This window comes from Dermochelys coriacea, chromosome 8, assembly GCF_009764565.3.
Source record: "Dermochelys coriacea isolate rDerCor1 chromosome 8, rDerCor1.pri.v4, whole genome shotgun sequence".
Taxonomy (NCBI): Eukaryota; Metazoa; Chordata; order Testudines; family Dermochelyidae; genus Dermochelys; species Dermochelys coriacea.
The window spans coordinates 24,753,752-24,780,023 of record NC_050075.1 but is presented as its reverse complement, the minus strand read 5'-3'; the positions used below and the strand labels follow the sequence as shown (position 1 = coordinate 24,780,023).

General features: G+C 39.6%; 1 protein-coding gene across 1 annotated transcript in view; it reads right to left on the bottom strand.

Moving 5' to 3' along the window:
* The window catches only part of GABRA1 (gamma-aminobutyric acid type A receptor subunit alpha1), a 57,055-nt gene extending 51,941 nt beyond the window's left edge, over positions 1-5,114 (bottom strand). Inside the window, exons 1-2 of the mRNA XM_038414732.2 lie at positions 4,639-5,114; positions 2,419-2,507 (exon numbers count right to left, since the gene is read on the bottom strand). Of these exons, the coding sequence (XP_038270660.1) occupies positions 2,419-2,492 (74 nt within the window). The 5' untranslated portion in view covers positions 2,493-2,507; positions 4,639-5,114. The remainder of the gene's footprint in view (positions 1-2,418; positions 2,508-4,638) is intronic.
* Positions 5,115-26,272: the final 21,158 nt, after the last annotated feature.

Genomic DNA, 26,272 nt, shown 5'->3' with positions numbered 1-26,272 from the left:
TTGGAGGGCCATATGACACCTTTTATTAGTAGGAATGTGTAAACAAAGATATCTACTGTTCTGTTTTTAATTAATTGAATAAAATGACAAATACCTTTCCTAATGAAAAATTATTAATAAATTCTAGCTTGTTTCCTTTCAGCTACTATAAACATAAAATATTTCTAGTATGATGTGATTCCTTTTTAAATTGATAATTTTAAATTATAAGTGACAGATGTAAATATTTTCAGACATCTTTTCAGATATTACTTATATGTTAATTAACAAATTACGCTGGTGTATTACACTTTTTCCCCCATATGCATTATATTTTAAAGGATCCATTCCCAAATGCATTACATAGAGCTGTGGTACAGGACTCTTCTCTGGATTAAATTCTATATAAACACTCATTGTCAGTAAACAAACTGCTGTGCATACATATCTCAAGGAGAGCAGAAGGTCATCAAGATTAAGGTAGACGAAAGTACACTTTTGTAAGGTTGATGAGAATAAATAAATTCTGGGGTAAAAGAGGGGAAAGAGTGATGGACAAATGGCAGTGTAATCGGGAGAGGATGTGATAAAACATAATTATGTCATTAATTGTGTTTCTGGGTGTGGAATTTTAAGTACATGTATCTATTCTTTACATTATTTTTCCAAAAGAAAATGTGTTGGGTGGTGTTTTGGTTTTAATTAACCGACATATCAGCATAACATGAGCAGTTTGCACAAGTGTAACAGACAATACATTATCAATTCCAAGTAACAGTGATTTTTTCCACTGTAGATTATCCAAACTCAGGAAACCATTCTTGGTAAAATAGCTCCAACATTGATTTTTGTTTTCTGTGAACAGAACCATCTGATTGAAAACCTGCAACCTTTCCACATAAGAGAAATTGTATTTATTTAGAATACTATACTTGCCAAGGAATTAACAAAAAACTAGAATTAAAGACAAGTGATGTTGCTTTGGATAAAATGACTTCATAAACAGACATATTTAATGTGGGGTGTGTATATTTTGAAGAAACATATCAAAGTTACTCTATGTGACTGTGGTTTCATATTACAGCACTGTATAATAAAACACTGTACACTAACTCCATCTACAGGTCATTATAATAGTGACACTTCATATAATTTTTCAAAAGCAGTCAAATGAATTTTAATTCTTACTTTAGAATATACACAATTAATATATTTCCAGTGAAACATAATTTCCCAAAATACACTAGCAAATGAAAAAACAAAATGAAATACCCAAAGAATACTTTAAAGTCTCACTTTTTAGACAGATTTTTAAACAAGGGTTTTTTTTTAATCTTTCTTGTTTGTTCAAAACATATATTAAACTGTATATGTACACTGTTTACATCTCTATTTTTTAGAAGAAACACTCATGCAAAATAGACCTTATTATCCTCTTGTATCTATCTAAGCTTTTCTGGTTAGTCATGAGATAAATTTCTCTAGAGCTGCTGAATAAAAGACGTAAAAGAAGACAGAGGAATGAGTGTACAAAATATTTTCTAAGGCTTATCATTGACAGTGGAAAAATATAATGACCTGTATTCATTAGGTAGGATTATAGATAGGATTTTAATGTTTTAAAATACAATAAAATATATATTTGAGATCCCCCCCCTCCAGTGAATTTTGGATTGTACTTTCCTTTTCAACTATACTCAAGTTTAGCCCATAGGTTTAATAATCAAATAAGATAATTGTATGATCATGAATGGTACTAACACTAATGCTAACTCTCCACAAAGTTTTTTTTAACATATAGATTAGACAGCCTGTACTTTCAAACCCAAGGTTCTGTGGTGGGGCCTGATCCTGCAAATTCTTAGGCATGTAAGCCTTCTTCACCACTTAGCAAGTGCCAGTTTCATGAGGAAGAACTACTTTAATGAGTAAGGATTTGCAGGAACAAGTACCAACACTTTTATTAACAAATTAGGACCCAATCCAGAATCCAATGGGAGTTTTGCCACTGATTTCAGTGAAAGCAGGATTTGGCCCAGAATACTGAAATAAAATGCCTTAATTATATTTTCCTTTCTATTTGATTCACAGTCACAATTGAAATATAGAATAAACTCTCATACTCTTTATCTTTGAGTAGAAGGGACAATATATTATTTTATATGTATTTAATTGATAAGTTAGCTTGAGTATGGTTCAAATAGTTTCTGCTGAAGACTTTCTTAATCTTAACATAAAGATGTTAAGTAAACAAATTGTATTTTACTATAGCTCTTCATTAGCTGGGATTTGAACAAGGATTAACTTTCTCCAATACACTTAGTAGAGCCCAGTGCATGTGATAGTTGTTTCTTATGCCTTTATAACAAAGTAAAGGTTCCAAATGTCTTTTTTATAAAAAAACAAACAAACAACAAACTTTTAAAATATTTTCCCCACCTTCTTCCAGTCAGTGTATTCAAAAGCAGGGTCCAGGCCCAAAGACAGTCACAAAGTGCTAGAATGTTCTTCATGATGGGCTCTGAAACCTGGAAAGGAAAATAAATAACAATCAACAACCCTTGAATTAAAACAGTCATTTGGGAAAACACAACAGGACTCAAGTAACTTTAGCTAAATAATCTGACGTCAGTCAATGACCTCACAGTGCTATGGCACGTCATTCAGAGTAAAAACAAAAATGATGTCCCATCCATTCACCTCTTTGCCTTCCTTTTCTGGACTTGGAAATATTACTGTTTATTTACATATACATGGCCATTGGTTTTTAATCTTGATTATATTACTTTTCAACTTTTTAAAAAAATGGATAACTGAATTAAAGTGCTTAGCCCCAGAATAGGTTTAAAAGGCCACTCTTCAGTATCCTCCTGTGTTAACAATATCAAAGTTTTTCATGATATCTGCGAATAACCAAATATAATTGCTTGTTTCTTGCTCTTTTTTTTACCTACTTGAGTGCAGATGTGCCAGTTAGGATCTCTGCTAGTGACTGAGTGGAGCAGTTTTCCTGGTTATAAGTGCTTTACCTGGGTATTGTGGAAACAACTTTCTTCAGAGACATTCCTGTTTCTAGTCTCTTGTTTATTGAAGCATCATTGTGTAACTAGTGTAATGTTTGGAGTCTCGTTCTGCGATCTGCTGCTAAGTATGCACACTAATACTTCGGTCAGGCTAAAGGACACACTTTATTAATCAAACCATGTGCTGAATGCCTACATACCATCTTCTAAATCTCTAGCCATTCTCACTGGCTGACAGTAGGAAATGTTTCTGCGTAAAGAGTCTTTTTTTCGTGCCTCTCCAAATGGCTCCTTATTGATTTATTTATTATCCTATGATTTAATCCAAACAGATTGTAATTAAATAAAAAGTGAGCAGATCCTACATATTTTCCCCCAATAAGCTTAAAAACAAACTTTGCTGTTATTTGTGGAATCAATGTTCAACATTCAAATGGCTGGCTAGATGCTGCTGCAGGTCTCTCTCTATATTTTTGTGTGCTGGAATCCAGTGACTTTCCAGCGTTCATCAATTTTAAAAAAGCAAAAATCTAAAACCTCTATTTTCCCCTAAGAGTCAAAATGAGGAATGAATTGGAATATTTAAAACATCTGAGAAAATGAAGCACTCTACATGTTCCTGTTATTGTACCTTTAAATCAATCTACCCCAATCCACTCTACACTCTCAGGGACAATCTAAATCAATAAAATACCATTACAGAGCGTCAGATGAGCAATGAAATACAATTAATGTGTTTATAGTGAAATGATCAGAAGGTAAACAATCTGTGGGTTTGAACTAATCTAGGTGGATGTGATACAGGTGAGTTGGATGTAACAGGAAAACAACCATAGAGATAGTCATTTTAAATTTCACTATTATCATGTCCCCTTATAATGATAAAGATAACATCTGTAGTCTCAAAACCACCATCTCCTATTACTGTTAACTTTTGTTTTTGCAAAAGGTTCCTCAGTGTAACAAAAATGAATCGATCTCAACTATCTTCCGTGATCAGATGGGCTCCCCCAACCACCCCTCTTAAATAAAACCATAGAGACATTATAATTGCTGGAGAAGTAAAGTTTCTATCAGCCTAAAAAAGCAAATGCAAACATACAGTTTAAAAGAGCATTAGGCGATTCCAGCTCCCCCAACCTCACTTGCCCACCTCCACCCCAGACATTATTTTAAATATTCTTCAGTTTTCCTATTCAAAATGGGAGAAAGACCCACACATCTCTGATCATTTTAGTAGCGTCCATTGGAAAAGATGCATTTTAATGTCTTTCTTGATCCATGGTGAGAGATTTGCCTTGTTCTGAGGCTCAGATCTAGACATGTTTTCCTTCCTGCATTTCAACTTTTGTATTTTCCCCACCTCTCCCTGATAAACTCACCCCCCCCCCCACACACACACACCCCAACCCCCGAAAAATGTTTTTTCTAAGGGACTATTTTCAGATCTGTTCATGTAAAAATGCCCACCGAACGCTGCGGATTCTCAACCTGGGGTTTGGGGGGTGGGGGAAGATGGGGGGGGATTGAAATGTACCTGCTAGGGGGAAAAAATTGGTCACTTATATACTTGGATGTGTCTCCAGAAAAACCTGAGCGATCTATGGTCTGTTAGCGATAAATAAGCAGCTCTTACCTAGAGCCCCTCTGGGCACAGGTTCGCAGAATTCCTGAAAAAGTCTGCCAGAGAAAATCGCTCAAGAAATCAAGGCTGCTGGAAGGTAAGGATCCTTTAGAGCGGTTGAGGCTATGCTGCTTTCCCCGACTCCGCTTCTCAGTCATTCGGTCTCAGCCATCATGGATTCTGCCGGTGCTTCGGTGTGAGAGATTTAACACCCAAATTTCTTTTCCCAGTATTCAGACCGCAGCTACACAACAAAAGCTTTCTCTTTACCAAGACAGTAGTAATACGTCCCAGGGTAAACCGGATGTGAAAGAGGCTGTGACTTCATGCCAGAGAGATTTTATTTTAGAAAGGAAGGTGGTACCAAGCTCTCATCTAGAGACCAATCCGCCCATATTTTTATATGCAGCACAATTTAACTTCCAGTGCTCTCGCCCTAATCCCGTTCTCTCTGGCTGCAGACTCAAATCCTTCTACAATCTGCAACGTTATTATTATTTTGAGGGGAGGGGGGTGTACGGTTGGGGGCTGGGAGATTACACTTGGAATCTTTTGACACTTGCAATTTACAAAACACCCTATTTTAAGGTGCTTACACTAAAAATACAACCGAGCTGCGTTAGCATTCCACCTTTGATCCGATATTTAATAGCTGCATAAATATGAATGAAGGCGAGCTAGGAAACATAGAGAAAGCAGTATAGTGTGTGTGTGTGTCCAGATATATGTATACAGGCATAGGTAGACGTACATTGTAGATGAAGCCCTTAGGAAATCAGTTTAAGGGGGGGGAGGTTTCCAGACCTTTATGCACATTTAATGGTAGGTGAAATGTTTGTCTAGAGTGGTCTTTGCTGTTGACGACATGGAGGGAACATATTTAAAGGCTGTTTCAGGGGTTGGGGGAGTAGCCATGTATGGAAACTCGTGTGTGTGTGTGTGTCTAGATAGATGGGGGGGCGAATCTGGATCCCGTACTGTTTCCAGACTGTGCCATTTACCATAAACACAGCTGAGATGCGATTATTTTATATCAATTAGAACAAACATCTCCTGCCTACCAAGCCCCACCCCACTCTCTTCAATGTCACTGTTTTAGGATGCATCTCTTACAGCTCAGCAAAATAATAACAAAATCAGACGACCAATAAGGCACAATAATAGCCCAGGAAAGATTGCGCGTGTGAGTCTATATATACATCCCCCTGCTTGCAGACCGGAGTATGGGGCTCATCGTTAGATTTTATGAATGGAATGGGTTTGCTTAGGAACCAGGTACAGTCGCCGTGTGATGCAGGAGAGGGCTTACAGGGGACCTGTCTCAATAGGTGGTAGGAGCTGTCCATCCAGTCCCAAAGCACTGGGAGCTCTCCGTGGTCCTGCCGAGGACCTCACTGAATACCGTCGATATAGCATCGATATAGTAAACCGTGCGGAGAAGTCCTAAGGCTGATGACTGCCCTGCTCAATAACTAGCATTACCATCTTCTTAGATCAACCTGCTGCACGCCAGGGAAATGGGGTCACCTAAAAAGCTACTTTTTTGGTCCTTTTTTAAATCAATGAGGTTTTCAGTCTTGGAACACCGCAGTCTCAATAGCAGTGGCTGCAGGTTTTCTGGACACTACAGGGGCTTTGATAAAGCATAAATGCATTGCTGCCCACCAGAAGTCCTGGAGTACTTTTCGTCAGAACTGACATCTGAAGGCAAAGAAAACTCCTCAGACCTGAAGATTATTAGAGATAAAAAAAATTACCACAACTCACGGTGGCCCATCTGTTTTGAGGGTAATCTCAAAGGTTAGCATCATTTAAAATCTAAAATAATTAACTTTTTCCTCCTACATCAGTAAACTGGGGCAGACCAGCGGGTGTGCGCTGCTTCTGTGGAGAAGTCAAGAGGGGAAGTTAGACAGGCCAGAGCTGATGAGATTCCAATACACTTTCAGAAAGTTTGACCCAATCACATCTGCTGTAGAAGTTAGCTACCAGGCTTTTAGCTCATGACATATCTCAATAGCGCCAACTGCCTGTAATTTTGCATGTGTATGCCCATCACACCGAATTACCATGGGCTTTCTCTGGGGTTACCCATATTTAGTGTAAGGGTTAAATTACCCCTTAGTTTTAAGTTAGAAGGGAAGGAGATGCAAAGGACATATTATGCAATATTATGTCACAGTCATACATTGTATGCAAGACAATTTTTTCTCATGCTTTTTTCTCATGTGATCACCAAGGGTATTTTTTGCACTTCATCATGATCCTGCTCCCACTGAAATTAAAATCCCTATTGGTGACAGTAGTCCCTGGATCAACCCCAATCTTTCTGTAAAGCTACCTTTTCAAGCCTCATGTTGTATAACATTCTTCACACAATATATATCCCCCACACACTATATATTGCATTATTTTTTCTGCAACAGAATATGAAGGATTTCAGAACAGTGCTATTCATAGCTGATGCTTGCAATGACTTTCAAGGTGTTAAGGTGCTGTAAAAATGTTGGAGAAGAAGTTATTATCGCTTAAGTGCATCAATTCTTGGCCTAAACCCAACAGAATTAGGAATTTTGTTTGAGAAAATTTAGTTTAGTCTATTTAGTTTAGCCCAGGTCCTCTCCCATTTGTTATTATCTGCATGAAATAGCCAAAAGATATCTAGATATATAACATTAGTAAAGATCAGTGTTCATTGTTGCATTCTTGACTTTGTTTCTCCATGTTTCCATTTCAATTCATCCCATTTTGGTTCAAGGTTGGCCACAGAGCATAAACTATCTAAAGAAATTCAAGGAATTGTTAAATGAAGAGACACACTGGTTCACAATCAGCACTAACCAGAGATATATCAGTGGCTGGTATGGAACCACTCACATCTTATTTCATGGCAAGATATAGTTTCCAAATGCATTACATTGCAAATTTTTTCTACTATTGATTGATATAATCACCTGTGCATTTATGGCCCAATTCTGCAATCTTTACTTTTTAAGTGAAGGGTTAGAGAGTTTTGGCTGAGTAGTATTTAAAATAGGACCCTTAGTTGAAACTTTGAAACAGTGCAGGGGTTTTAGTCCCATACATTCCATTAAAATCTGAAGAAGATGTATGGCTCTGAATCCCTTGCACTGAACTGAAAATCCCATCCCTGTGCAAAATGAATTATATTTGTTACAATAACAAAAAAGCCATCTAAGTGAAGACAATATTGCAAATAGAAATATGTTTTTAACACTAGGCCTTCTTTTTTTCCCCAGTTGGTCATTGCAAAATTGCAGAAATAAACAGACATCCTACATTGCTTCACTATTTCATTTCTTTTCCTGATTCAAATAAATGACTGCATCAATTTTAAAGAAATTTGGTGACTATAGTATTACAGCCAGAGGGAATATATTGCATGCCAAAATTTCATCTGTAGTGTATTTGACTTATAATCTACTGCAAATGGGTAGAGCTACTGGCAACACTGGAATAGCAACTGCTAAAACTCGTTTTTTCAGTTTATTTGCATGGGATATAAAATAAAAGTGTTTTGTTTTTATTTTAGTTGAGTATGCAGGGTTATATAGAATTGTCCATTCTCCCACTGGTATAACTGATGTATACCAAAGGATGACAAGGTTTTGGGATTCTCCCTGGGTGAAGATATTTACCTAAAATAGGAAGCAGCACATTATCTCTTTCATTCTTTCTCCTAAAAATGTAGGACAAAACCATTCATTTTTCCTGTGTGACTGAGATTCCAGCCCATCAGCAAGACATGTAGCCCAGATTTTCCCATTTCCTTTCACAGCCTGTTAGCACAGACCTCATTTCAGTCAATAGGAAGTGATAAAAATATTTGGGTTTAGTGAAAAAAAAAGATTGGGGTATAACGTGCTTTTGAGAAAAAATTGTAAACAGAGATTTCTAGTTTTTAAAGAAAGAGAACATTTGATAGCATGCTTTGCACAGTCATTGGTTCCTTGTTAGGTTCTTCTTACCAAAAGGGAAGCATTTTCAAAGATGGCGGGGCAAGTGTGAGAGACAGGTCTCTTACTATTCTGAGAATGCTCTGGTCTGAAGAGCCTGTTTCAAAACCCGGTGAGGCTAATGGGAGTTTTCCATTGACTTTAGCAGGTTTTGGATCAGATCCTGTGGCTAGGATTTTCAAAGGAGTCTATGAGAGTTAGGCATCCAACTTAAATTCGAGTTGAGTATCTAACTCTTTTAGGTGCCTTTGAAAATCTCAGCCTAAATGTATAACTAATACCATTTAGGTCCAGCTGATTTTGATTTTCAGTGGGTTTCTCAATTGAATAAAGAGAGATGGATTTGGCTCTTAATGTCTCCAAGTTGTTAGCTATTAGCTATGCATTTCACTGCAAAAGATCTGCAGTTCACATTTGGAAAATGAAGATGTCAAGAAGACCTACGTGACTCATTATTTTCTAGCCAGCTTATTAATTGGGCAAATTTTCAAAAAATGGTTCAATCGTGCACATGATGAGCTATTGCTGTAGTTAAATGCTTTTTTAAAAAATCTAAAAAGATCAACTGTTACATCTTGCTGAAGGATTGATTAGATAATGTTTGTGCTTTGTGTATGGAAAGTTGCATATTAGTGCAAAATGCTAGTGGTAGTAAAGTTAGACCAGTGACATCTTACTTTCAGTGGCATGTTCAAAAACAAATAACTAAAAGAGTATATTAAAATTAACACACAGCCAGATTTTCAAAATTGCTCCATGCACATCATCTCATATTTTCGTGGGTGTGGAACATTTTTCATAAACTGTCCACTTATTTAGCTGCCTAAATCTGGCCAATGATCTCCACATACAAAATATCTTTTATATACATTGACAAGTCAGCCTGTCAAAAAACGTTTTTCAATAGTGTGTTTATTCACCTTATTAATATAGTAGTTTTCCCATCACACAATTACATATATATCTGTCTGTGTGTGTGTGTGTGTGTGTGTGAGTGTAGTGTATACACATCATATGTATGTAAAATGACTGAAATGATCCAGGAGAAATGCTCTAGTACAATTTACCCCAAACAGCAAATCAGGTAAAGAATTAAAACAAATATTCATCTGTTCCAAAGCTTTGATCTCTGTTAGTTATAAGTCTTGCTTATGTGGTTAAACAAATATTTTGTAGATATATAACTAAGATTTGATTTTTAATTTAATGTGCTCCATAAATATATAAAAGTGTGGCTACTCTCCCTTTGTAGACTTAGGGAAATTCAATTAATTAGATTGCTTTTTTACTTCAATTTACAACAGCAGAAAAGGCATGAGTGAGTAGCTCTTGACACCTAACATTTTTGCAGTTGACTCATGGTGATATCAGCCAGGAGTACACATAAATGATGCTTCCTTCCCCCCCCCCCCTTAAAATATATGAGTAGAAATGGAAGAAGACTTGGTTGGAAAATCTTTATGAGGATTTTTGAGAATAAGTTTCATTGTTCTCAAAGAGTCATTTGGATTTGACATACTACTTACCATTAAAGAAAAATGGATGTTCTTTCTGGGTTCATGTTGAAAGACTGAAACTGACACTTTGATTGAACACATTTCCTTCCAAAATACTGGGACAAAGAACTGAAGAACTAACTGATGCCAAGAACCTTGAAAAAGATAATTGATTGCCGAACGCTAAAATGCCCTGATACAGTTTGCCAACCTACTGTAAACTTTCACTTGTGAAATTATCCAAGCATCTTAAAATACAGTGAAGTGTGTTTATTATACCTTGGTTTGAAGGTGAAGATTGCTATTTTCAAATACGACCACCAAATGAAGTTTGTGAAACTGAAAATTTAGGTTGCTATTATAGGTGCTAACAACACTTTATGACAAATGTCATAATAGCAGAAAGGTATTAGAATCCATCTTTTAAAGAAATTTTAGAATTTATATATAGCAGTACCAGAAAAAGAATCTATTTTTGACCAAGGACATGTGGGGCTTTAAAAGACAAGAGAAGAGTATAAAAAAAACATTGTAACTTTGGAACTATTTGGTGAAACTTTCTGTAAGCTTTTGTGATGGTGGCCATTGATGAAACATGAGGCAGGTCTATTTCAAATGTTTTTTTCAACTTCTCTATTTTTGGCAGTAACTGGATTTTCCTGAATGCCATATCTCCACCATAGAGCAGTATGCCCTGTGCTCCACCCAACCCTACTGATGAGGTGAAAACTTGACATTTGAAGCCTAGACCTTTCCAGAGCCTTAAAAATCCCTTTATTTAAACTCACCTTTCTGCACCCAGGCTTCACTAGCACAACTATTCTCCATCCAGAATAACTGAACTGAATTAAGTTCAGCACTCTGTTAATGCCAGTCTTTAATGACAAATGGGTGTCATTCATCCACATTCAGGAAATGTGGTTTCCACAGCACTCCAGACACCTTGCCCTGCTCATGAACTGAGAAATCCATTTTGGGTTTCAAACCTTGATATTGTGATTAGCAGTTGAATGTACCAACCTGTGAGCTCATACTAACTGTACTCTTTCCTAATGATCTTCAGGGGCATCATGTGCATTCACATTTACATCTACAATTACATCTATCTTTGATTATAACCTTCCTAGAATCTGACAGGATGAAACCAATTTGAGTGGGAGCTATGCTAGATGGTTCCAAATCTGCTGAGTTTGTTTTCCCTTAAAAAAATGATCTTGCAGCAGCATGGTTAGTGCATTAGTAAGCATCTATTGCTTGACACTTTGGAATAAATGAAGTAACTGAGTATGAAAATATGATGGAAAGTGAGTGGTGACTGGAACAGGGAAACAGAAAACAAATCTGATGAAAATCTATGTCAGTGTACTTGTGTACGTTATACATGCTAAAAAACAGATTATCCAGAAAATGTGAATGGCCTCAATGGTTACTATCGTTGTGTTGTTTTTGTTTGTTTGTCTGTTTAGTTTAGTTTCATTTTTAGTTTTATGTTGAAAATTCTTGTTTACTTTCCCTGTTATCAGCATTATCTCTGGCTTTTCCACATGAGTTGTGAGTCAAGATTCTTGGGCCTCACTTCAACAAAACATTTAAATGTGTTTAAATAGATCCCTGTTTAGGCATTTGGTGAAATCCCATTAATTCAAATTGATATTAATAGTGCTTTTGAAGTACAAGATTTAAGTGCATTGCTGAATAGGGATGGTTTGCCGATTTGGAACCCTAGCTCTCCTAGTGGCTTGCTATGTGCATGCCATTTAAATTCTCTGTGCCTCAGTATGCTCATCTGTAAATGGATATAATACAACCTGCGATCTGTACTCAGCCAAAACTCCCTTAGACTTCAGTGGCACTTTTGACTGAGTAAAGACTGCTTGACTAGGGTTTTCATAAGGGTGATATTCAGTAATTCATAAAAGTATGTAAGTATGAGATCCTTGGAATAAATTTAATGTTTTGTGATGTATGTATCTACCAACATGACACAACATGTGCTGTATGACTGCTGAAGCAGTTAGGTGTGGATCAAGCTGTTGAATGGGGGTGTTAATCCCAAGGCAATTTTGCACATACTGTCCATGGTCATCACATTTGTTTGTGTCTATGGTTTTGAATGTACATAGCCAATCTACTATATAAATAATTGAGAAAACACTTGAGTAATATCCTGGAGATCTACAGATTCATATTTCATTTCAAAGTGACCTTTTGTGATAAAATGTTGGTGCAGTCAAGTGTGGTAAATATGTGGGTGCTTATATACTGCTCTAACTCTTGACCATATTAAAAAAGCAATGATGTCAATGAAATGTTACAGTTAAATATTTAACTATTGCATTTCCTTAAATGTTTTGAAGTTCCTGATCCAAAAAAACATTGATTATATTGCACATTGGTACATTCGGGTTTATTGCAATTCATCTATAGGGCCATAATTTGTTTAACATTGGGAAAAGACATTTTTTCAGACTCATTTAATTCAAAGGCAACTGAAATAATTTTTTTAAAAGGGAGAAAATATATTTGGATAGGGACCAAGGATGCAAAATCTCAATCCAAATCAGAATTTTTCAGAAAATTATCAAAGAATGAAAATATAGGTTATAACTGAAACTCTTTTGCAAGATTTTTTTATTAAAGCTAAAGTTTAAAATCAAATTTACACAAGTTAAGAGGGAAGGTACTGTGCATCTGGGGTCAGGCTTGCGTTATGAGGGATTAAAAGTATTGGTTACAAGGTTCACAAGATACATACATAGCACATAACCAGCATAGTCCCAGATTGGAGTTTTTAAAACATCAGTAGAAAAGTGGTGTGACAGACCCAGACCAGTGGGGTACAGGAGTCTGGTAGAAGGCAAATATACTGACCACTGGATTAATACTTTTCTGTTCCCTGTGTGACCAGAGCAGGGGCTGCCCTAGAGCAATCAGGAATCTGCTAGAAACAATTAAGACAGGCAAGCTAATTAAGACACTTGGAGCCAATTAAGAACTTACTAGAATCAATTACGGCAGGCAGGCTAATCAGGACACTTGGTTTAAAAAGGACCTCCCATCAATTGGGGCAGGGCACACAAGGAGCAGGGAGTGAGAAGGTGTGCTGCTGTAGGACTGAAGAGTACAAGTGTGATCAGGCTTCAGGAGATCCTGCAGTGAGGATAAAGAAGGCGCTGGGGAAAGGTCATGGGGAAGTAGCCCAGGGAGTTGTAGCTGTCACGCAGCTGATACAGGGGACATTGTAGACAGCTGCTATCCACAGGGCCCTGGGCTGGAACCCAGTGTACAGGGTGGGCCAGGGTTCCCCCCATCCCACAAACTCCTGATCGGACACAGGAGGAGTTGACCTGGTCAGTGAGAAATACCAGAAGGGAAGGTCTAATTTGGAAAGGGATCTGGCTTGTCCCTGACCCACTAGGTGGGACACAGAGACTGCAGGGATTGTTCTCCGCTTCCCCCATGCTGGCCAGTGATGACGTTAGCTGAGTCAATGGCAAATTTGAGTGTCTAGCAGAAGCAGCCAAACTGAGGGCTGCTGTGAAACTCTGAGGCCAGCAAATCCACCAAAAAGTGCAGAATTCACCAAGGCAAAGGAGGAACTTTGTGACCGTGGTCTCGGGTACACTACCCATAGAATGTATTTAGAATCCAAGTCAGTATTGGTGTAGAAAATAGGTATATGGGTGGGGTTCATCAGGAAAGAAAGTGGGTGATTTTCCTGACCGGCGGTCTCATTTACTCATTCTAGTACTGACGGTGTCCCGTGATGTGCTCCGTGTAGATGTCTCTGGACCACCTGATGGCATCAGACATCATGAACTATCTCATGAGCCGGGTGTAGCGCTGACTAGCTCTGTACACTCTTAACAGTGGCTCATTGTGGGGATCTGATGTGCCTAGGGCTATGACCTGTTTTCTAATGGCACTGTGACGTCCACTATGAAGACCTTTTTCTTTTCCGTGTCAGTCATGATGATGTCAGGTCGCAGTTGGCTGTTCTTTCCCACAATGGTGTCTTCAGGGATCTGTTGGACACAGACTCCTGTGGCCATGCCTAGTTGCTGATATACTTCTCCCTCCTTGAGTGAGTCCAGGGGCTCATCCTGTATCAGGAACTGTGATGCCTGGACCAGATCCCTGGCACAGCCATTGATGTGGAGGGAGGCGCACTTTTGGGGGTTGAAGTGGAGGCCCATCCACTGGAGGCTTTCTGAGCGGTCAGCGACCAGGACCAGATCATCCACGTAGGCCAGGATGTTGATTCTCTTACCATGAAGGTTGAAGCTGGCCAGGCCACTGGAGATGGCTTGGTTGGGTGGTTCCATGGCCAGGTTGAAGATGCTGGGGCTGAGGTGGCAATCCTGTTTCATGCCGCAGCAGATGGGGATGGCATTCATCTCTCCATCCATGGCACGGATGGTGGTGGTACAGTCCTTGTAGAGGTCCTGGAGGATCTGGATGAAGGTCTCCGGCATCCCGAACTCTCCCAGGGTGGTGAAGATGTGATGGTGGGGTATGGACCCAAAGGCATTGGCCAGGTCGAGCCATGCTATGGTGCACTGCCTCCTGGACCTCCTGGCCACCTGGATGGCCATCTGAAGAAGGAAGTTGTGCTCATAGCATCCCTTGCAGAACATGAAACCCTTCTGCACTGAGCTGATGGCACCCCCACATACTGACCAGTCTGTGATCCTTGCCACGAGGCAGTTGGCATACAGCTTGTAGATGGTGGAGCAGAGGGAGATGGGCCTCCAGTTGCCAGGGTCATCTCATCCAGCTTTTTTGTGGACGAGCACAGTCATGGATTTTTTTCAGGAGTGAGGGGTGTAGTGGAACTTCTTGCATTTGTTGAAGATGGCGGTGACCACCAAGCAGCCGGGGTCTCACTTCTTCAGCAGATGGTAGTGGATTTTCCAGGGGTGGTGTTTTTGGTCCTCATCAACCTTGCCAACACCTCCTGTGGGGAAAAATCTCATTCCAAGTCCTCCGTGAGGTTGATCTGGGGTAGCGGGAGAAGGCACTCTGATTGTCACACATCAGTCTGGGCCTCGTGATTGAACTCGCCCTTGAAGTAGGAGTAGAGCCTCTCAGGCAGATGGCGGAGTAGGATGAGGTTCCGTCGAGGATCTCCCTCATGGCTTACAGGCAGTTCATCCACTATAGTTTCTGGATATGGGATGCGGCCGCTGGATCATAGTGGCAGCCAGCATCCCCTCTCCAGCCTTCTCTAGCAGTGTTGTTATGGCTTAGCACGGGGAATCTGCGAGTGGTCCGTGTGGCATCCTAGGGTTTCCCCCTCCTGGCTGTGATTTTTGCAGACAGTTCTGCGGTCAGTCTGTCCATCAGGGTGTCAAAGTCCTCGAAGTTGTCAGCCTTCACCAGCTCTTCTATCCAGGTGGTTTGCCACTGCTTGGTGACCCTGGCTGGTGGCTGTCGCTCCTCCTGCTGTGCTGGCACCACAGATTAGGGTGTTGCAGAGAGGATCTGGGGCCTTGTTGTCTCTTGGAGTGGGCAGTGGTGTTCGGGCACATCTTGTGGCGGGGGTCGTGGTGCGATGTCAGGGGCAGCTCTCGGTGTCTCCGAGGCAGCGCTGGCTCTTTCGGGAGGGAGGGGGGTTCTGGAAGCACCAGTGCTGGACTTTGGGGGACGCAGTTGTGTCTGGAAGTGCTGGGGACAGTGCTGGTTCTCCTGTGGGCAGTATCCAGCTGCGGGGGGTCCTTGGTAGGCACTTTTGGTCAGGGTCTCGCTGGGCAACTCTGGAGGGGGTGTTGCATCTCTCAGGGGTGGGCTCCCACCATGGGATCTGGGGGTTGCGGGAGGCTCCTCTGTTGGCTGGATCTCTCCAGGCAGCCTGAGAGGCAGCGCTGGTTGCTCCTATGGCAGGGCGGTATGAGGTTACCTGTGGGGGGAGCACTGCCCCATCTTGTATCCGTGTTGTGCCGGATGGTTTGTATGAGATCTCTGAGGCATCTGGTGAGGTTCCTGACATGCGAGATGGTGGTAGTTCCCCTCATTGCCAGGTCCAGTGTGGGGATTCTGGAGACAGGACTGGCCCTTTTGGTGGCATCGTCCTGTCCGTCAGTCAGTCCTCGAGATGGAGGTTGTGCTTCCCTCGGCTGGTAGTTAGTCCCCCATTACATGCTGTGGCTCTGGGAATGCTGGGTGGGGTGCTGAAGTTGGAGCATTGATGGGGGTCAGAGTTGGGACCTGCAGGATGTAGGTAGAATTGGTCGTCGCTGTTGTGAGGGGTCCCTTGCATGTGGTTTGATGATACTTACATTTCTTTGAGTCTCGTAAGGTAAGTTGCAGCAGCTACACCAGAAGGTGATCCACTTGTTGTGGGGTTTCCGGACGTGCTTGCTGAGGGCCCCGGGGGTCTGGACTCCAGAAAGGGAAAGCAGAAAGGGCAGAGGAGGAGACCTGTAGGGATCGGGTCCTGGAGGTAGGTGTAGTCGTCTTCCCCTACTTCACCTTCTGTGGGGCGGACTTCTGTTGTACCTGCAGAGTCGCCGGGTGGTTCTTCTTGGTCTGGCAGAGTTGCTTGAGGAGGTGAAGTCACTTCTGAAGTGGGGCTAGACTCGCTGGCTGCGATATCTCTTTGGTAGGACAACATGCAGCTTCAAGATCCTGGACCGTGGAGTGTGTTCCCTTTGGAGCAGCCTTCCTCTGGGTAGCAGGGCAGTAAGTAGCATCAGTAGTAAGTAAGTAGCATGGGTCAAGGAACTGGTTCCTTCAGGAGCATCCTGCTCTGGAGCAGTAAGGCTCAGTTTATAACTGAAACTCTTTTGCAAGATAATGCTACACTGTTCACTGCCAAATGGATGCTATGAGAATCCCATGTTTCCAGAAAATCTTTCATTCTAAAACCCTTGATAATCCAAGATGCTATACTTTATATTTTAATAAGTACTGCCTTTTGGAGAAAGTGCTTTAAATGTTCATTAGCCTAAGCAATTTTGTAGGTCAAGGACAAGATTTTCAGCTGATATAATCAGCATAGCTCTACCAAAGTCAATGTACCTCCATTGATTTGCATCAGTTGAAGGTTTAGTCCATGCATGCTACCCTATTGAAATGAAGAAAGCAAGTGATATGGATGCTTAGGGTCTTTTGGGTACAGTCAATTAATTTAATGTGAATACATATTTAGCATTTCCATTCTTTACTCCCTTCTTTAATTGTTTGTTAACATATTCCTTGGTATCCTGGATATTGTTATGCACTTTTGCCCATTATTAAGTTCTTTCTACATGACTATTAAGATCTATATTTGCCAGTCTACTACATAAAGTGTAGATGTATTTTGAAAAGTGAGTTTGTAAAAATGTTACCTTCTTAGTCAACCATTTTTCTCCCTAGTTCTATTTAAAATTATGTCTAAAAATGTTTAAAAATTAGAGGCAAATACTGTTCTCCCTCCACACTGGTGTAATTCCAGAGTAACTCTACTAAAATCAGTGCAGATATTCGGCATTAATATTAGTGTAAATGAGAGTGGAATGTACTTAGCACTACTATGTAGAATTGTTAGCACTGCTTTGGGAGAGGGAGCTAGATTATTTTGGCTCAGGGATTATTAAGAGAATTGATAATAAATCTGGTTGCGGGACCAAATTCTACTCTTCTGAAGGCAAAAGCATTTCATCTAAGGACAGAACTTGTGTTTGCATAAATTTAACTGGGAGCAGATTTTGGCCTGCAGAATCTTTATTACTAGAAAAGATGCACAAGCCAGAAAAAAAAATTCAGCCTGACTTTCCAATTAAATGGCGAGGTTGCAGGTAGTGCAATTATGTTTTTATTTATAAACTGTGAACCTTTGCTCTGGAAGTCATTGAGTGACAATATGGAACCACACTATGCTTCTTTTCAGAGGAGATTCATACTTTAAGGGAAAATAAAAGAATAAGGCCTTGTCTACACTTACTGGGGGATCGACAAGCGGCAATTGATGTATTGACAGTCGATTTAGCGAGTCTACTGAAGACCCGCTAAATTGACTGCAGATTGCTCTCCCGTCGACTGCTGTACTCCACTGGATTGAGAAGAGTAGGGGCCGTCAATGGGAGAGCATCTCCCATTGACATCACGTAGTGTGGACCCCGCGGAAGTAGGTCTAAGCTATGTCGATTTGAGTTACATTATTCACATAACTCAAATTGCATAGCTTAGATTGAATTTCCCCTGTAGTGTAGACAAGGCCTAAGAGTAAAATCCTAGCTTCATAAACATCAATAGCAAAATTTCCATGAACATCCAGGGGACTAAGATTTCGATCTGAATGATCACATGCAGACAAGTGAACAATAGTAGTTAGAATCTTTAAAAGGTAGTCATTCAGAATAAGAACTCTGTTTCCCATTGTGTTATACATTACACCTTCCCATACTTCCCGACTTCTGTAAAAATACTTTGTAAAAAATGAAATAAACAAATAGAGCGTTATATACGAATTCCTAGTAACTAATATGTAACTATATTTAAAACTCAAAAAGTGTCTTGATCCGTCCAAATATTTGGCTCTTACAATTTTTTTTAATAAGGTAGATATACGGGATTCGATTCTGCATCCCTAGATGATCGTGCCTAGCATTTACTCTCACAACTAGTCCCAAGTACTCCATGTATAAAGATTACAGATTCAGGCCTATAGAACATTTCTCCTAGGGCAAGTATAAGACTTGTAATAACTTATAGTTATTTTGATTTGATTTAGTTGTAGCTCAGAATCCACCCTGTTTACTGAGTGCTCTGGGCACAATAAGGAATGATCTGCAACACAACAATATTCTGACACAGAGATGGGGTTTATGAAGACATAACCCATTTTTCAAATACCTTTAATTTGGGAATTGAGCTCATTTGTCTATAATGCACACATACAGTTTCTCAAGTGCAGACTGAATATAGCTTTATTCACTAGAATTACATATAGCTGTAATTCAAGCATCTTTATAAGAATGTCTATATGATGACATGGTTAAGCCTGTGTGATAAAGCAACAAGCATATGACACATTTTGTTCAATCAGTAGTAAGCAACTAAATGTTTATTCGCATTATAGAGAATTATGGTTTCATGAATTTCTCCTATATTATGGGTGATACCAATGGCCATAAAACTTCATGATTGATGTTACATACATGGATTAAAGATAGTGACTTGCTATGGTGTCTGAAATATATCAAACAACCTTGCTTTGCTTTGGATGCCAAAACAGACATATAATGCAGGATGTCATTAAGAAAAGATTGATGCAAATTATAATGCATGGGCTAGCAATCCAGTATGTCCACGCAAATATAACACATTAGCACATGAAGTGACAAGATTTGAAACATTAATGACTACATTATAATGTTATGACTCTGACAGACAGTAACATCAGAGTGCTTAGTCTTGGGCTTCTTTCCCAGATGAAGAAGGAGGAAAAAGAGTAGGAGAAGGAAGGTTTTTAAGGAGGTCACTTGTAGGTAATAGTCCAGCAGGATGAGGAAAAATTGGAGAAAGCACCTGTCAAAATGCAAATTTTATTGTAATTCATAAAGGTTTAAGCCAGAGGCACTTGAGTTAAACAAATAATTTTCAATCGATAATTGATTGTGTTAATTTGCCAATTTTTTCTGCTCCTGGATCATCCACCAGTAGATCACTATTTCCTCAAATGTATTTTTTTCACATTTATTTGATAAACATCTTTTTGATTTTTTTTTCTCCCTTCGTTGATCTTGGGGTGGCTTGCCCATACCATCAGTTACTGATGCCCATGCTACAATGGCTACACTTCTATTTTTAGCATGCTAGCTTGATGAGAGCTAGCACAAATATATCCACTCATGCTGGGAATCACACCCCCTGTTTTAAGTGTAGTTGTAGCCCTACTAGAGGAAATATTCTCTGTGTATCCCTGAGCATGGAGACTGCAATTGTCCCTGGCCCATGCATGCAGGGCATACAAGGGAGCTAGAAAGCTCCTTGCATCCTCTTACCTCCTGTGCATCAGCAGAAAGGCCTGGGACAATCTAGCCCTGAGTAAACTTTGCAGTCCCAAAAGTAAGTGGGTTTCGGGGAATTTCCTAGATGATACTGAAATAAATTCACTAAAAAATTTGACTTATAAGTGCCTTTTATGTTTTCCTTGGTTCTCTTAAATCAGACTCAGTGGAAAGATAATTATTATACTAATGTCTACATTTGAATCTCAGGGAACATGTGGCATTATTTTGTTATTGGTTGTTTATTATACATGGTACTCAACCTGGATATGATTTTATATCTATTCAATTTATTTGTTATTGTATTTATTTTGGGCCTAGCTGATACTGTACAACTCAGTCAGACAAAAACCTGTGCCCAGACAAAAAAGGAGGTTGAGACCCCTTTGGCCAAACTGTACACTGTTATACCAGTGGAAGGGCATAATCTTGCCAATTTTTAGTGTATATTTACACTTTGAGCAGGAGGTGTGATTCCCAGCTGGAGAAAAACATCTGCACTAGCTCTGATTGAGCTAGCACCTCAAAAATGTGGCAGCGTGACTAGCTACTCTGAGTGTGTGCCCGTCCAAGACCCTAGACACAAATCTAGGGCAGCAAGCCCCTGCTGCTTGTTGCACTGCCATCGCTCCACTATTTTTAGTACACTGGTTTGATCAGAGCTAGCACAGGCAACGTCTCCTTAAGCTGGGAACCTATCACCAGCTCAAAGTGTAGACAGACGCTTACTCCTGTAGCTCCAGCATTGCAAAGCCTGAAAGCAGCTGCCACTTCCACTTCTCCATAGGGCCTGCCTGCAAAGATCAGGAAATTCTCTGATTCAGCACATTCCCTTTGTAGCCTCTATCAGCAGGGTACTTATGGCATCCACAGCATAACTTCAATAGTTCTCCCTGGATAAATCAGCCTGGGCCATGCAATTTATTCAGGAATAGGACTTTATCAGTATGCTTGAATCTGGCCTATTGTCAGCCATTACACCCCATGTGTGAAACTTACAGGGTGTCCAATATGATCTAAGCATTAACTTAACTGTTACTTCCTGCTGTATTCTAGAATTTATGCTATTAAAAAAAAGAGCTCAGACATCCAAAGAACAAACACAGTCAAGCAGATTATGCAAAATTTTATTCCTAATTTAGTTTAGTTGATTTAGAATAACAAAAAGTGCACATACACAGGCTCTGAGTGCCTTGCCAATTATTTAAAATGACAATACCAAAATCTCATTTTATTTGACTCATCCATTCTTCCAAGCAACAACTCATACTGTAATAATAATAATAATAATAATAAAAATACTCCCATGTATCAATGTATACTTCACTTTCTCTACCTTTTAAGGTCATGCAAATCAAATGCAACATGACCTGAAAGGTGATAAACCTGGGTTATATCAGACGAGCAGCTGGAGGGCATTCCAAAGACCCAGCATCCCATATGGAGAATGCCCAAATTCTGTTATATCTAGGCTCAATATCTCCACTGATTGCCATTTTAGTGGAGTGTCCTGGGAGAAGGGTTGTCTCTTGGGCAAGCTGGTCTCATTGTGGCGTTACTTTTAACACAGAACTTATCACTGATCCACTACAAGGACTGATAGTATGATATGGTCCATTATCAGTGATATAACAACAACCCGTGTCTGAAAACCCTAAAGGGTTAAACCTGGATCTCCATGATATAATTCACTATGAGAAATTAATGTACTATTTTCATAATTTAAAAGGTCATCGCACTATATGAACTGATCCTCTAAATCGTATTTCCTTTGGGGACCTCATGCTGCATTGCTCTCAACTTCTATCTATTTCACTGGGAATTGAAGGGCACTCTATTTCCAAAAAGGACCTGACAAGATAAGTCTCCTAGGCCTTAACACTGCAAGCACTTCTGCATGTGCTTAATTTTAAAGCATGTCAGTAGTCTCATTGAACTCAATGAGACTAAAGTCAAGCACATGTGTAAATGTCTGCAGAATCAGGGCCTTAATTTAAATCTTCAAATATTGTCTGCTGGATACTTCTCTTTTTTCCTGAACATCATTTGACAGGACTTCTATTTGAGATAAATAGAACAGTGTAAAAAGTCACCAAGAAATCTGCTATTATCATTGTTTAAAACATTTCTATAAAAATATAGGCAAGGTATTATACATCTATATCCTAATTCTGCTTCAATTGGTTTAGTTCATTAATTAGTACTGGGGAAAAAACCCTCACAGTTTTCTGCTTGGCAAATTAAGTATCATACACATAAATCATTCAAGGATAGGAATATTTTACTGAATATAGCCTAATAATGGCAACGTTCTTGTTCTTCTACTTTATAATAATGCTATTAAAATGCTTCTTGGCCTCGATGGATGTAAGATTCAGGAAGGCTCGATATTACTACATAAGGTGTGCTTTTCATTTGTCTTATACCCCTGTTGCATTCCAATAAGTGTTTCCAGTTGATGCATTCATTTAGTGTGAGTAACAAACAAATCTCTTGTAATAAATAACCCTGTACTGAAGCAGAAAACAGAGTTGAAGCTTATTCATGCCTTAGGGTGGAAATGATTTTTAATGTAAAATATTTTCACCTACAATAATTCTGGTTTTAAGTATGTTTATGAAGGTCCTAATTTTGAAAAATGGCTTCTCCCTTTTCCCCACAATTTTGAAAGTGGAAATAATTGTGAAATCAAATATTTGTGGGTATGGTATGATGAAACCCTACTTAACACGTAACAATTCAATTGCATATACTAGTGCTATAATGTGTGTGTCTATTTGTTTCTGGGCACAAAATTGCATATGTAACATCTGAAGTGAGACACTTTGAAAAATGAGGACCTAAGGATTTCACTGAAGTATCATAATGTAAATAAATAGTTTCAGAATTAATATCATGCTTTATTTCTTTAACATTATTTGTTAACATTAATTTAACTAATCAAAGTTTATACAAAACTAGTTTACTGAATACTCATTTTGCTTTCTAGAAGTTTCATAATTATCTGTACCAAAAACTGATAGAAGAATGTGCCAGAACTTGCTAGAAACTAAATCATGTGACAAGACTAATTTCTATTATACTAGTAATAAATGCCAAAATACTTAGCCCTTTGTCAATTAAAAAAACAAAACCCTAGACATTGTGCACTGAAGATAATTACTATTTGATAGTGTGTGTGATATAGACCCCCCAATCCTGAACACATACACATGCTTAACTTTGTTCATGTACATTGTCCGAACTGGGACATGAGTGGCCTGACCTAGTGGCCAAAGTCCAAGCCTGGGGTCAGAGTCAGAATCAGAGTCCAGGAACCAAGCCAGGGTGAGAGGTAGTGCAGCAGCCAGTGAGGAGGTCTGTCAGTTGCTCAGACAACTTCCTATGCCTTCTTCTGGCTTAAATAGCATGGGCTGGCCAATCAGTGGAGCCAGTCCTTGTCTCCAGTCAGGATCCTTGTGGGTGGTGCCTCTTAGAGGGACCAGAGCCTTACTAACCCCTCACTTCCAGTTATTCTGGGTTAGCTGCTCAGTGGCAGCCTGGTGTGAGAGTGGCTTGGAAATGCATGGGCCCTTAGATAAATAGTCCTATTGACTTCAGTGGAATTACTCACATGCATAAATTTAAGTGACTGAAGCATCAGGGCCATATCAGTGGTCAGCAAAAACAAAAACAATGTTTCTTTATGAGTTCCTGGTCTCTACTAATTCTCTCCAGTGCAGGGTTGCCCTCTGCTAGGAACCTTTTTTCCAGCACACCTTTCTGATGCTGGCATTTTATTTTTGGCAGGTCAATCAGCTGCAGGTCTGAAGTGGACATGGTGTAATTAGCCACTGCTTACATTACATTCCAGTTAATAATTGTGAACTCCTTTTTGGGTCCTCCCATATTGCCTCATATTCCTGAGAAGATGGCATAATCTTCTAGTGAGCCTGAGCTTAATAGCACTGTCTGATATAAAATTCTCATACTGTTTTTAATTAATTAGAGAAATGTCAAAGTATGTGATTAAATTCAGTACTGTTGGGTCCAGAGATTTACCACAAGAGGAAGATTTATTTTAGCAGGATAGTTTCAACTTAGATTTAAGGGTCCATTGATCAGTATGAATTCAATGTTCAACAAAGGGCTAAACTGGAAATGATAGAAAAATATTGTTCCATACTTACAAAAGTTTGCACAGTGAATCAATTACATGTATTTACAGGGTCATTCATAAAAATATGTCTTCTAGAGTCCTTTCAAAAATAAATTGTTTTCAGAACCAAGGCAGTTGAATCTCTGATGCTTAGAGAGAAAACTTGATGGGGAGGACATGTTCATCAGAGATTTCTCAATAATTACATCTTTTAAGTGCAATCTTAATTTCAGTATGTCCACACTAGTAAAATGTTTTGAGTAGCACCTCTCAAAGAGAAGTGATTTAAAGAAACATTGTAATAAGGGGGAAAGGCTGACAACATGTCAAGGACCAGACCAGTCAGGACCAGCTCCTGGCCAGCTCCCTGACTAACTGCACTACTAGGCAACCAGGAAGCCCACTGCCTTAGAACTAAGAGAGTAGCCACAGACTCTGATTTGACTGCTGGTTTAGGAGCCCTGCTTATAAGCATGGCCTCCACAGCTGCTCAACACATACCATGCCTGCAACTGCACTTGCCTTTGTTTAAGTCCCTGCTCCTGCTTTGTTCCAGCCCCTACTTCCCTCTGCCTTCAGTTTTCTGGCTTTGATCCCTGGCTCTGCTTCTGGTTTACGACTCTGGTTTACCCCCAGCTCTGGCATTTGGCCTCTGTCTGGTATTGACCCTTGGCTCATTTTCTGGACTCTGCTCAATCTGGATCCAGCTCTAACCAAAAGGCCAACCTCTTGTATCCACCACTAGGCCTGACTGCCACAGCCTGGTTGGCTACACAAGGGAAAAGGGTCCAGACAAGAATTTGTTAAACTGTTTTAAAGAGAAAGGAATCAAAGGGAGAAAGGCGGCCAAGTGTAACAGGGAAGATCCTTATAAGAAGTGGGTCTCTTCCATCAGTAATATAGCAATTGTTACAATTGAAATCCAAACAAGAACTTCTTAAAGCCTATGGAGCAATGTGAAATACGAAAATATCCCATGTATCCACAATTTTAAATAACCACGTTAACATTACATACACAGAGCTTTCCTTACAAAGAAGGTAAACACTTGTTTAGAACTCTCAAAAGGTGACCTATGTAATTTTACTCATTACAACACAATAAGAATCCAGGAGTTAATATTATGATCACCTTGCAAAAGAAATAAATCAGGAAAGGCTGTTGGTGTTGCTTGTTTTTGCTGAAATGGAATTTTTGAAGCTGTGGTTATGAAAAAAAGCTAAGCTATTGAGGAACAATTTAAATATGGTTTAAGGTAAGAAATGGGTAGGAAAGCAGAAACATAATCTCCTACTGTGCGTTATAAACAAAAAGGCTGAGATGGAGAAAACTGACAGAGAAATAACATGGGCTTTCAGCAGAAAATGTGCTGGAGTCTTCCATCATTATGTGAATGCAGCAGCACATATAAGGCAGAGAGGTTGGCCTGTCCATATTGCCTTGAATAGAGATCGCTAGAAATGGCTGGGCAAAACCTATTGATCTTGATCTAACAGGGTTTCAGCCAGCAGTGATCTTATCCAGCTCCATTTAAGTCAGTGGAAGTTGGATCAGTTCCTTTCAATCCTTCCTTTTATCACTGCACCATCACCAAGTTTAGTAGCAGGTCTCTACCTTTTTCTGTCATTGGCTCACCTAGTGCTGCCTCTAAAGTTTCATCTTGTGCATAGGGATGAAGCTATGGAGTGAGAGTTAATGCCTATCCAGTATCTGTGAGAGCAGATACTGTACCGTTGCTTTTCTTTTGTTCTGCCGGCCCCATCTCAAGACACTACCTGCAGAACTCTGCATGCTCATGGGTGGTGTGGGACTGCTGCAGTTGGCAATGAAATGAAGGGGGCAAGGTATAGCCTGTGTTACAAAGCTTCTACACATGAATGTATGACAGCTGATTTTTTACATTTGAAATATTCAGCAATGAGCACCAACTTATTTATAATGAGACAAATGTGCCAAGTTAATGTAAAAGATTTCATTGAAGATTACAAAGCAACAGGAATCTTATACACAGTAGAACATGAGTACAAGTATTAAACCACA